Raw genomic sequence first — 14,542 nt, 5'->3', positions numbered from 1 at the left:
ATAGAGAAAAATGGAAAATGGGAAGTCAGTGCATAGAAATTGACTATAAGACCGAGAAACTTAATTCTAACTTTTGTATTTGTTGAAAATGTTTCGCATCTGATTAACTTTGAACTTTGAAGACATGCGTGGTTAGGTTTATGAAAATGGAGCAAATATGAAAAATGGAAGCAAAATGAACTTAGAAACAAAACTCGTGACCTTTTTTATACCTAGTGGTGTCCATACTAAATTTAATTATTAACTAAGCAGAAATAATACAGATGCAAATATAATTATGTTTTGTTTTCGATATAGTTTAGGAAATATGTAATTTCTTTGCATATTTTAAAATACGTTAAAAATTTAACTTTAAAACAGCAATCTGATATTCTGAATCAGATGGGAAAGTAAACATGAATACAATTTGGCTTTACAATATTAATAAGTTCCTGATGCAATTTTGGATATTGTAAATAATGAAAAAAAAAATCAAAATAAAATTTTAAAAATCTAACATGTTATGTTTAAAAATAAAAATGAGTTTAATGAAATATGTGAAATGTTTCAAAATCCAAATATTAATATTACATATATGTTAGAAATACTTGAAAATATAAAATATTTAATCATGGTCAACCCGCAAATCGCTTCGATTTTCTAAATAAAATTAAAATCAATGTATTTCATACACCTTTAGAGTATTTCTAATTTTTGTGTGAATTTACGTAAATAATCATATAATTTTAATGGTAAATGTTAAAACAGTTAAAATTATTGGGGGGGGGGGGGCTAGAACAAATCTTGCATGCGGGCGCTGAGGACCCCAGGACCGGCCCTGTATATATATATATATTTACTATATATATATATATATATATATATATATATATATATAGATATATATATTTACTATTAAAAAATACCTAAAATAATTTGTTAAATCGCTCTCATTTTATGATTTAAATGAATTTTATGATTATGATTAAGATAAGTCACATCAATTGCAAATATTAAATTTTAATAGATTTCTGTCCTTTTCTATCGCATATAATATACATGAAATAATGTGTGTTTATATATTATATAACAATATAAAATAATAGTAATAAATAAAGATATGTGGTGCAACTCATTGATACAAAACACATTAGTTCGAGCCAAAATCTAATTGTTTATGTCCTCAATATAAGAATGATAAAGGCTCAATAAGGCCTTGTCGATATACTACATTCATACATAGTACATATGTGGTACATATAGAATACATATTATTATATTTTCATTATTTAATCAAGTCTAACTCAATAAAAGTCTATATTGAAATTATTTGAACCATATTTCATATTTAAAACCAAGCGAAAATAATCGTGTGGGTTGGCACTTCTGCAAAATGACATTTTTATAAATATTTTAGGTTATGTATGAATCTGTTATGAAAGTTTATATCAAAAACATAAAAAATGCAGAACATATTTAACAGAAAGATTAAATAATTAAATTTAACTGAATATATGACAATATTTTAATAATTCGGAGCGAAAAATCAAGATTTATATATTAACCACGCTCACCAAAATGCTCTGCTAGCTAGCTATACAAACTTCGATAAGATTTTTATTTATATCTCCATATAAGTTCTGTAATTTAATAATCTTTTATAAGATGGAAGAATCTGGAGTTGTTGTAGTGCGAGCAAAATCACAACGTAAAGTATTTAAACCAATTAGAACAGTTACCAAAATACCAGATGAATTGCTAAATAACCAAGACTTGAAAGATGCAATAAGTGCACTTCCCCAAAATTATAACTTTGAAATTCCTAAAACGATATGGAGAATAAAAGAAACAAAGGCAAAACGTGTTGCACTACAGATGCCAGAAGGTAATATTGTAAATGTAACTGAAACATTGTATTTGAATCAATAAAATCGACTGATGAATATTTGATTAGTAGCACCATATTTATTTATTATTGAAGTACAAAGTATCTTCGATTTGCTTTTCTGGTGTCTTCCCTTAACAAACCTTTATTTTCCATTTAGCTATTAATTTGATATATGTAACAATAACAATGTAGATTTTTTATTATATTTTCAGGTCTCCTGATGTTTGCAACTACAATTTCAGACATATTAACAAAGTTCACAGACTGTGATACAATAATTATGGGAGATGTGACATATGGTGCATGTTGCATAGATGATTACACTGCTATTGCTTTGAAAGCGGACCTGCTTGTTCATTACGGTCATAGCTGCTTAATTCCCATTGATCAAACAAGAAATATTAAAGTTCTTTATATTTTTGTTGATATAAAAATAGATGCATTGCACTTTACAGAAACTGTAAAATTAAACTTCCCTGATACAGCTAAAATAGCTTTAGTTAGTACAATACAATTTGTAGTTACTTTACAAGCGGCAGCTAATGACCTGCGTAAAGCTGGATACGAGGTTACAATACCCCAATCCAAACCTTTATCACCTGGTGAAATATTAGGATGTACTGCTCCTTATATCACTAATGCTGATATTTTGATTTATATTGGTGATGGAAGATTTCATTTAGAAGCAGCTATGATTGCCAATCCAAAATTGAAAGCTTATAGATATGACCCTTATGAAAAAAAGTTTACAGAAGAGTTTTATGAACATGAGCAGATGCGCTTAACTAGAAGGAAGGCAGTAAAAACAGCTGCTAATGCTAAGAAGTTTGGCTTGATATTTGGAACTTTAGGGCACCAGGGTAGTCCCAAAGTACTGGAACAACTTCAAAATCGCTTGGATCTTGCAGGAAAAACAGTTTTAAATATACTACTATCTGAAATTTTTCCTCAAAAATTAAAGTTGTTTAAAGACATTGATGCTTTTGTACAAGTGGCTTGTCCCAGATTATCAATAGATTGGGGCGAGGCATTTGCTCAACCCCTATTAACACCTTATGAATTATCAGCTTCCCTCAATGATATTGAATTCAGAGATGGCAATTGTCAAGGAGACAGCTATCCTATGGATTACTATGCAAGTAATAGTTTAGGCCCTTGGACTCCTAACCATAAACCAGATTTACTAATAAAGAAAGAATGCTGTGGTAAATGTGACAAGGCAAAATAGTTCAAATATTGAATTAGAAGTAAATAATAAATTTATATTTATTAGATATATTAATGTATATTAAAATTGTAATATAATATCATTGAAAAAAGAATAATTTAGAAAAAATTAACTGTGTTTTTTATAGCGAATTATATGTACATTTATATTACAACTAATTGTAATATGAATATTTATAGGAAGCTTTTAGTTCAGAAAAAATTATAAGATTATATATCTAAAAAAACAATATATCATTCAAAACAAAGATCATGCCAGCGAATTTCAAGAATCTGATAGTCCAAGAAATATTTGTATTAATTAAAAAATTTTATAAACATATAAAAAACTATAGTTAATACTTTTTGAAATGGACATCTATATCACCAAAATATAGTAATAATTATAACTAAATAAATAAATAAATATTACTTTTTCTAAAAAGAGGTTTTAAGTTCAAAGAAATATATAATAATATATATATATATATATATATATATATATATATATATATATATATATATATATATTATAATATTAAATTACAATGTATTATTTACTAAAATTATTTGACTACATTTAAGAAACAAAAAAAAAAATCTTTTGTATTAATAAAGTTCTCAAAAACAATATGATTATTGAAAAATATAAGAAATATTATATAAACTACATTTTTAGAAATTTATAATTTATGCACCGAGTTATGAACAGTTTGTCTGAAAAACGTAAATTTTACTCGCTTAGAATGTTCAAACAAAATGTTAATTATGATTGGTATTATTGTGCATTTATTTATTATATCTTTTGTAACTTTTAAGCCATTTGATTAATATATTAATCTCAAAATTGATTTTAAAAATATAAAAATCACATTTCTCGAACACACAGAAATGTGATTTATAGTTTTGAGAAATGAGAAATTTGTATGAATAAGTTTTATTTTAAAAAAAAAATGCTGTGTTATTTAGAAAGCCTTGCGTTTATAAGAAACATCCGTTATATAAGCTTTTATATACCGTATTTAAAAAAATGTGCGCAAACTATAAAATAAAGAGGTAGGCAATGATTTCCTTTTGGAGAGTGATTAGTTAACTACTAACTAGGCACTTTTGATTGGAGCATGAAGGACCACCAGTATAAAGCATGCAATTTCATTTATAAAATATCGTAAATAGAATGTTAAAAACGCAAAGTGATGAGAATGCAAAAAGGAAAAACCTGAAGAGATATTGATGCTCCCAAAGTTTTAACAAAATTGATCTTTAAAAATTAGCAAAATTATAAATCTTTCAAGTTTATTTCAAAAAATATAGGTTTATTCGTTTAGAATTTCTTCATAATATGTGGCGTTTTAGCATTACTAGTTGTTTATATATAGATAGGAAAATTCTCAGAGTTACTCAGAGTTTGAGCGTAATCAGCCCTCCGAGGCAAGACGAAGCCATAGTTGCAGGTTTATGTTGTTCCACGTAAGAAAATCATACATAGATTTGATATTTAATTTGATAGTAAGATGAAAATAATATTTCATCAAACCCATACTAATTTACATACTAATTTTAAAATATGTTGTAGACCGCGGTAGATTATTGTAAACCGCGTTTATTGTAGATCTGTATAAGTGTTTTAGGTGATTTATTAGCAGCAAAAATCGTGTGTGCATAAATATATTTATCAAGATATTTTTTCATAATTTTTGCAAGAATACTCAGACTACAACAAAACTTATGTTACAAAAAGTGAATACCGTTAAAATCAAATTAAAGATATAATTTCATGATCTCATGAAACCGCTCTACCTAATATGCATAACAAAGTATTTTTTTAAATAAATAAATAAGGAATCAATTAAAATTTTAATATAATGATGCGAATGGTATATGTATATGAATGTAATCTTGCTCATAGTTCTAATATACGTACTTGGGTTATGTAGGTGTAGAAGATATACGGCGATGATCATAAACAAATAATACATAAAAAATATATGTATACAAAATTTACTATGTAAATATTGATTGCAAGTAATTCCTTCATGACTTAACTACTTATAACGTACACACAGTCAGCAAAAGATTTCGAATTATTTATTGCGCGAATGTATTATAGTACTATAGTTAATTATAATTAACTACCCGTGTAAAGTTATAGAAAACGCAAAAAAACGAAAATATTTTTTTATTACGATTTTTTTTCGTTTCAAGGCTTTCTGAACATTTTGGCATACCATAGAAAAAATATATGTATGTGTGTGTATGTTTGGATATAATTTTTTATCCTCAATTTTGAAAGCACGGATCATCCGATTAAAAACAATTCGAATCCGATTCGGGTGGACGTGTGCTGATACGTTTTTGGCAAAAGTAGGTCCAGCCTTTTCGGAGATACGGAGAAAAGTACAGAACATGACAATTTTTGAGAGAACGGACCATCTAATTAGAATGATTCAGAACACATATGGCTTGTATAATAATTATTTGAATATATTTAAAACAATTGATAATAATTATTGACCAATTCTTAACTGTTTTTTTATAATTTTTATACTTGGAATATTTAATTACGATTCGGGATATTACAGCAATTTGCCTTAAGGCACAATGCTATCACAAATACTTTTTAATCTATTAATGCTATGCACCAATAGTTATAACTATTAACTATTAACTATAACAATAGTTATAGTTAGGTAGGTTCAGTTTCTAACTTCCCATAGGGTAAGCTATATAGTAATAGCAAAAAATTCGAAAATGAATTTTTGTATATATCTTTACGTTTCAGAGGTTTGTGAACATTCTAGCTTACTTTAGAAAAAAATGATGTATATGTGTGTGTATGTGCAGATACAAATTTTCGTCGATGATTTCGGGAACACGGATCAACCGATTTGAACCATCCAAAAAGCATTCGAATCCTATTGATAAGAAGACAAACGCAAACAACATAATGCAAAAAAGCATTTTGCATTATGTTGGTCCAGCCGTTTTGGAGATACAGGGCAAAGAGTGCTAAAATGGAAATTAAGTTGAGAGGAAATTAAGAGAGAACGGGGCATCCTATTTGAATGATTCAAAAAACATTCTAGTAGTATTGACGTAATAAAGAATTGATTAAATTTATGCAAATGCAGCTCCATCGGTTTCAAAAATCCAGAAAAAAGTAAAGAAATGTCATTTGAACAAAAATGATCATTAGGCATATGCACATCAAATTATCAGATATTTTTTTACAGAGATTTTAAATTGCAACTAGAGATTGCAATTTGAAAAGTTCAAAAATTTCGATTTATAAAAAAAATCTAAAAAGTCAAATTTGTTAAAAAAAATTCATAATTTTAAAAATCTAATTTGTTCAAAATTTTGAAAAATTTTCAAAACTTTTTTAAAAATTTTAATTTCTGGCAAAGTTTCAGCAATTTGCCTTAAGAAGCACAACTAGTGTAACCGCCTAAAGAAAGGTTGGGAATTTATATTAAAAAAAACTACTTTATCAATCACTTCACAATTTTAGGAATATATTTATACATGTTTTAAGAATGCATAGTAAAATTTTTGAAGAAAACAATTAAATATTTTTTAAGTTATCGTCGATCTCCAACGGCGCGACAAAAAAAGGCCCTTCACTGCTGCAGTGATTCCGGCCTTCTACGTGAATGAAATTAAAAAAAAAAATCTCGTTAAACTAGATAATATTGTCTGTAAAATAAACTACGATAAAAAAATAAAAAATTGACAAAATGACGGCGTTTTTTAAACAAAAGTCGAATTTTACCCAAAATTTTGGTCGTTTTTGGACTGCCAAAATTCGATTTTTGATCCGATTAAAAAATCGATATAGTTCATTTTACGGAGAACTATATATAGAACATGTAAAAAAAAATTGATAGTGATCGGATCATTTGTTTTTGAGTAATTGCTGCAGCAAATTCGGAAAATGCTGTTTCGAGAAAAACGCGTTTAAAGATTAAATGATCGTTATACTATGTACTATATATATACTCTTTAAATAGCTGTGACTTGAAAACTATTTAAGATATCGATTTAAAATTTTGGTATGTTATTTTTAAAATTCGATTTTTTGAAAATTTCACACTAGTTGTGCCCCTTAAGGCAAGATGCCATGCACCAGTTCCATAATGGACTGAAATGGTAAATAAATATAAATAGTGCAATTATCATCTAACAAATGTCCAAAACATCAATCCGGTGTCTTTTTGCAGATAATAGAATAAAAATATTATTAATTCAGAATCATAGCAAATAAGCTGATTCAATCCTTGCAGTATCCAAATTTTCTTTTAGCCACACTATCGATCGAACCGCGTCGCACGAATTCGGCGTTCGTACAATGGCGGCGTGCCCTATCCACGCGCGAGTCGTGCGGTCTGGCAGTCGAGCAGTTTCGCGCTAGCTTTGCGATTGATTGTGCGCGTCGCGATTTCATATGTTATTAGCGAAGCCCGGTCTCGGAGCAGCTAAACGATTTTTTTTCTGTTTTCAAATAAAAACATCATATAATATATAAAGATTTTTTTTGGTTGTTGTCTATGTAAATATTAATGAACACCGAAAAACCATTTGATTAATTTTAGATAGATGTTTAGGTTTAAATACTGTTGTTGTGAACTTGAAACATAGATACACGTGAACAAGGTGAGATTGAATTAATGTAATAGTTTATTATTATTAGTTTATTTGAGTGCAATTATAGTACAATTATAATCGTGAATTCGTTTAGAAAGTTATTTATCAAATTACTGCATCTACATGCTGCTTTTCTTAAAGCTTTGAACCTAATGATGAGCTTTTTGAGTCCATTCATATCAATAGTTACAACGCAAGTAAATCGTTTTATTGTAATAAAATAATAATCTGAATTGAGCAGAATATATACTTTAATTCTATAATTTTGCATATTTTTTAATTCAGTTTATTAATATATATTAGGTGGTAGAGTCCTGGATTTGTAAATAGAGAGTGTGTAGAGCTTAAAACAAAGAATCTAATGGTAATGAAAAATCACAAGTTTTTCTTATTCGTTATCGACGTTTTGGAACTAAGTACGTTCCATCTTCAGGACATCTGCATGATCATACACGATTCATATGTCACTAAAAGCTATTTTTTTAATAAAAAGTGTGTCGATTTGTTTTTATTATTTTTTTTATGAAAAAGTACATTTTTTGCATAATAGTGTTTCTGTAACGTCTTGGATAATACATACTTCTTACCTCACATGACAAACTCGAACATACCTAATAACTTCAAATTACAAAAAATGTTCTTTTTCTTAATAGAGTTAATCAAAACAAATTAACATACTTTTTATTGGAAATAAATATTTTTAGTGGCATATATTTTAGTGGCAAAGTGTTGGTGTTTAATCAATAATAGCAATCAATAGTTCTGAAAGAATCCAATGGTAATGAAAATCCATAAATTTTATTCATTATCGACGTTTTGGAACTAAGTGCGTTCCATCTTCAGGACATCTGCATGATTATATACTAACTCATTATATATCACAAAAAGCAATTTTTTCACTAAAAAGTGTGTCGATTTGTTTTTATTATTTTTTTTTAGGAAAAAGTGCATTTTTTGTATGATAGTGTTTCTATAACATCTTTGGTAATACATACTTCTTACCTCACATGACAAACTCAAATACACCTAATAACTTAAAATTACAAAAATTGTTCTTTTTCTTAATAAAGTTAAAATTAATACATTTTTATTGAAAAAAATTTTTTTGGTGGCATATATTTTAGTGGCAAAGCGTTGGTGTTTAATCAATAAAACCAATCAATAGTTCCAAGCCAAAAGAATTCAATTGTAATGAAAAACTATATAAGTTTTATTTATTATCGACGTTTCGGAACTAAGTACGTTCCATCTTCAGGACATATGAATGATTATGTACTAACACTTTATATGTCACGAAAAGCATTTTTTTCAATAAAAATTGTATTGATTGGTTTTTATTATTTTTTTATGAAAAAGTATATTTTTTGCATGATAGTATTTCTGTAACATCTTCGATAATACATACTTCTTACCTCACATGACAAACTCGAATATACATAATAACTTCAAATTACAAAAATTGTTTTTGTTTCTTAATAGAGTTAATCAAAACAAATCAACATACTTTTTATTGAAAATAAATATTTTTAGTGGCATAGATTTTTGTGGCAAAATGTTGATGTTTAATCAATAATACCAATTAATAGTTCCAAAAGAATCCAATGGTAATGAAAAACTATAAGTTTTTTATTTATTATCAACGTTTCGGAACTAAGTGGGTTCCATCTTCAAGACATCTGCATGATTATACTCTAACATTCTACATGTCATTAAAACCAATTTTTTCAATAAAAAGTGTGTCGATTTGTTTTTATTATTTTTTTTAAAGAAAAAGTATGATTTTTCTCTACAACATCTCAGATAATACTTCTTGTCTCACATGACAATATCGAAAAACAATATACCTAATAACTTTAAATTACAATAATTGTTCTTTTTCTTAAAAAAAGTTAATAAACACACTTTTTATTGTAAAAAAATGGGTTTTAGTGGCATATAAAATATTAGTGTTCAATCAATAATGCAGATGTTCTGAAGAGAAAACATACTCCGGAAACGTGGATAATACATTAAATTTTTTTTTTGTTTTTTTACTTATTGGATTAATTGTTTGGAAACACACACACACATATATATATATATATATATATATATTTAATCCAATAAAGAAAAAAAATAGTTTTTTGTAGATGTTTACGACGTTTCGGATCTACATACGTTCCATCATAAGATTTTTCTTCATAAGGTGAAAAACAATTTTTTATCAAATCACACTCTTGACGATTATGATTATAGAGTATTGAAAAAATGTTAAAGACATTGATTACGTACCTATTGTAAAAAAAGAAAAAAAAAACATGTACCAAGATATTAGGAATTGAGAAGCAAAAATTATTTTCTTGCAATATTGATTTATGGAAAATCGAGAATTTAAGTTAAGTTATTAAATATATATATATATATATATATATATATATATGTATATACTATATATGTTTGTTTTAAAGATCAGGTGTAACATCAAGAATTTTTTTTTATTAAAAATTTATTTAATCTTTATATAATTGAGTATCCTTAATTTATGAAACACTATTGCACCATGGTATTAAGATGTGCACTTTTGTAAAATCTATGTATTTTGGCATTACCACAAAACACACAAATAAACATTAAGTTATCGAAACTGTGTACTGACTATTCTCAATTTGGGATAAAAACTGAGAACAGTCTTAGATGTTATCCGAAACGTATAAATAAATTTTAAAATATAAAATAAATTAAAACAAGAAGCATTCATACCATTTTGATATAACACTCAAACTAATAAACAATTTCTTTAAACCATATTATAACATATTCTTTGAAATTGATTCCATTCGCAGTAATTTGTAAATTTTTCTAAATCTCATGAGATTACTTAAATGATCCAAATTAAACTAATACCAAAAAAATATAATTTATATATATATATATATATATATATATATACATTGTCCCCATATATAATAATGCAGTAATTTTTGTGTGGAATGATTGTAGTTATTGATTTCTAAGAAATTTTTATTATAAGATTGCGTCAAGCGTGGGATACATGTGCACGTAACGGCGATTTATGTACTAATAATGCAAACGCTTTTCTAGAATTCATATTGCCTTTTCTGTTTCTGAATTGCACGCTATATATAGTCGTATTTCAATATTACTTAATTAGAGTCGTGTACAAATATTTTTACAATTTTGCATCTTATTATTATTGTATATTATTATTTCACTAACGCATTCGTTCATGATTGTTTATACTAATTATATAACGAAAATGTAGAATTTGTTCTGAATAATATAACATAAATTTTTTTAAGTATTTTGTTAAAACTTTTCTTCTCATATACAGAGCTAAATATTTGAACAAATTGAAAAATGCTGCTGTTCTTCGATTTTTTTTCTGGAATATAATATATTAAAGTCAACATCGTAATAATGATTTAATTAGATGCCTTTAATTGTTAAATTTATAAAACGTTTTCATAACAATTTGACAAAAATGGTAGTTTTCACATTTTTACCGTCGCTTTTTCGAAATGGTTGGCTCGCCTTCACCAAAAACCATTAGCCAATTCTGAATAAATTATTCAGAATAGAGTTTTATATTTTGTCATCAGAAACTGATTTATTCAATTTGACAATATAAATGTTTGCACATTCATTTATACTTAAATATTTTGCTTTCCCTCATTACAAACAGGTATGTTACCTGGACACCAGGAAAATGACTGGTTTTGCTCAAAGAAGAAAGTAATTAGGGGCTGACACTGTAGTCTGATACTTTAAAACACTCATTGAACCAAAATTATCTAAACACAAAACTATGGATTCTTATATTTTATATTATCTTTTATATTCTTATATCTTATATTATGTTTTAATTATACTAGACGTACGATGACGTTATGGCTGTATATTATGATGAATATGCATTTTCCAAATGGCAATATCTCACTATCGGTGACTCTGATGAAAAAATATAATAAAAACAATTTTGCAGAAAATTTTATAATGAACAAATCTGCCTTATATAGTTGTTGGATAGTTCTTATGGTTTCAGCAAAAATGGTGGGAACTAAATTTATGTTGATATCGGAATGATATGCCCTTTCTTTTTATATTAATCAAAAAATTACTAGATGTCATATTTTATAGACAGTTGTAATTACTAAATGAAATGAAAAGAAATGTTGATATTGAGTAAAAAAATTACAGAAGTCGGATCGATGGGGAAATTTATAATGGTCTATTTAACGTCTGTACCAATTTTCAATTATTCCGAAGTTGAATGTCTATTTTGACTATAATAGGCTTTGCACAAATAAAAATCTAACGTTTTATGAAACTACTAATGTCAGAGATTAGCAATTTCCGGATATTAAATAAAAAATATTGAACAGCTATTGTTTTGTAGCTATAGCATATTATAATAAATACGAAGTGGCAATAAAGCTCTATATTTCACTCATACATACTATTATAAACTGAGAATTCTTGCTCTCAGTACGTTAAATTAATAGTAATCTAATTATATTAATTCCGACAAATGTTATAAATTTATAACATATGGCATACACTGATAACCATTATAATATTGTTAATTTAAAAAATGAGCTGTATGTTGCCCTATGATGTATTGTTTTTATAAAATCACATGAAATTATAAATGTTTTAAAATCAATATTATTATTAATCATATTTTGCTTTTATTTTCAGTAAACACTTGGAAGCAGCTAATGTATAAAATCAAGTGAACGACAGTCATGTGTGTAGATCATACTGAATAAGAGTACAAAGTTTATTTCTGCAAAATAATCTATTTTAGAATACAACAGAATATGAGTGAAATATATGATTTTCTATCGAGTAATAGTGTTTGAATAAAACTAGTAGACAAAGTGTTAACCCTAATATTTAAAATCCATCCATGGCAAAACCATTACCAATTTCGTGACTAAGTTCCTATTAAGAACCGCCGCGATACCGTTCCTAAAGAAATCGTCTCCATTCCGTCCAGTGCCATCAATGTCATCGATGTCCGCTCAAGGAGTCGTTGAGCGCGCATCGGCCGAGTTGTCAAAACGCATCAACGGCCTGGGTCTGCGTTCGGGCAAACATCATTCACATGGCACCTCCGGCAAAACGAGCGTCATGGAAAGGGTCACAAACGTCTTTTGTGGGGCGCCCGAAAAGCCATCCAGGCTGACAGGTCGCGCGACCCGAGGCACGCCTCAGCCTGTCAGGAAAGCACATGTACAACATGTACAACCCATGCCTCAGCCACAGACTGTGGCCTGGACGTCCTGGGAGCAGTTATTACTGGATGAAAGATATTTAGGAAGGCTGTTTATGTACTTTACATCTGCTGAAAGGAAAACTTTAGCGCAAGTTTGTAGCAGGTGGAGAGATGTTCTTTATAGGAGTCCTGGTTATTGGTCTGGTTTAGTGCCCGTACTTCAATGTCGCGAATTGAGGCAGAGCGCGGCTCCAGAGCGAGCGAGGCTTTATGCTTCTTTGTTGAGAAGAGGTTTTCGTGCCGTTTGCTTGATGGGCGCTGCGGACGAAGATGCTTTGGATATGGTTCATTCATTCCCTTTAGCATCCAAGCATGTTCATTCTTTAAGTTTAAGATGTTCCAGTATTTCGGATAGGGGATTAGAAGCACTTCTTGATCATTTACAGGTATGTAGAATTAAATTTTGTATTAAACACACATTTCAATAATAAACTAGTGGTGCATAGCATTGTGCCTTGGGGCCACAAGTTGTGGTCCACAGCATTCGAGGAATAAATATCAATAATAATTGTTTAGAATTTTGTTTTAATAGAATATTTTAAATACTGTAACTTTCATTATTCGTATTTTATAATCAAAATATAAAAGCTTTTGAATTAGACGACAAGCTGTATTGAACCCAAAGAAATGAAAACACAATTTATACTTATTATTAAAATCTTAATAAAATAAAACATTATAATATAATAAAATAAAAATAATTTGATGCTTATCTCCAATGATAATTTTTGATCCCTAAAGGTATTTTTTTTATAGATTTTTTTCCATGCACAAAACTGCTAGATTTCTGCTGCTGCCTTTCAAAAATGTAATCAATTTTTCACTCCAGTGAAATGCTTTTTCAATAATTCTAATCGTATGATCTATTTCTCTCCAAAACGGAATTGTCATTTTTTGTATTTTTTGGCCCGTATCTTCAAAACGGCTGGATCTGTCTTTGCTAAAAACTAATCAGCACATCTTCCCACCAATGAAAATCGAATGTTTTTGAATAATTCAAATCGGTTGGTCTGTGCTCTTGGAATTGTTGACAAAAAATTGAATCTGAGCATATACAAATGCATACTATAACCATTCATTTTTAAGAATTGCCAAAATGTTCAGAAAGCCTTGAAACACAAAGATATGTAAAAATTGTCGTATTCGATTTTTTGCGATTACTATAATTTACTCTACGGAAAGTTAAACACTTATTTACTCCGTAATGTATTAAACTCCGTTTATTAATTACATATATTTATTAATATTTATAAAAACTTTTTTGTTGTGAGTTGTAATTACTTCTATAGAATTCATAATTTGTACCTTATATTTATGGCATTCATAAAAGTATTCAATAATTTATCAATTTGACCTTTTCAATCATTTATAAAAAGCTCGAGTTAAGATTCGTATAATTTCCATTTTCATATTTAAAACGGTGTTTGAATAATTTGGTCGTAGAAAACAAGTGTACGTAACTCTATACAATTCATGACTCATTCTAGTTTATTTGGCAAGATTTTCTTGATATGTATTATACTTAATGCCTAATTTTATAATGAAAA

At 27.9% G+C, this 14,542-nt stretch overlaps 2 protein-coding genes across 2 annotated transcripts in view; both read left to right on the top strand.

Annotated features, from left to right (window-relative positions):
• Positions 1–1,415: 1,415 nt before the first annotated feature.
• On the top strand, positions 1,416–3,095 carry LOC113368328 (2-(3-amino-3-carboxypropyl)histidine synthase subunit 1). The gene is made up of 2 exons (XM_026609879.1): positions 1,416–1,864; positions 2,080–3,095. The coding sequence occupies exons 1-2, from the start codon at positions 1,645–1,647 to the stop codon at positions 3,093–3,095; spliced, it is 1,236 nt and encodes a 411-aa protein (XP_026465664.1). The 5' UTR covers positions 1,416–1,644.
• A 4,543-nt stretch (positions 3,096–7,638) lies between these two features.
• The window catches only part of LOC113368327 (F-box/LRR-repeat protein 16), a 67,550-nt gene continuing 60,646 nt past the window's right edge, over positions 7,639–14,542 (top strand). The window contains exons 1-2 of the mRNA XM_026609878.1: positions 7,639–7,726; positions 12,416–13,381. Coding sequence (XP_026465663.1) covers positions 12,725–13,381 — 657 coding nt within the window. The 5' untranslated portion in view covers positions 7,639–7,726; positions 12,416–12,724. The remainder of the gene's footprint in view (positions 7,727–12,415; positions 13,382–14,542) is intronic.

The sequence above is a fragment of the Ctenocephalides felis genome, unplaced genomic scaffold (assembly GCF_003426905.1).
Source record: "Ctenocephalides felis isolate EL2017-DRISC unplaced genomic scaffold, ASM342690v1 CF-g0.4_SCAFFOLD_01170, whole genome shotgun sequence".
Lineage (NCBI taxonomy): Eukaryota > Metazoa > Arthropoda > Insecta > Siphonaptera > Pulicidae > Ctenocephalides > Ctenocephalides felis.
The sequence above is the reverse complement of the archived record's forward strand: the minus strand, read 5'-3'. Positions and strand labels throughout refer to the sequence as shown.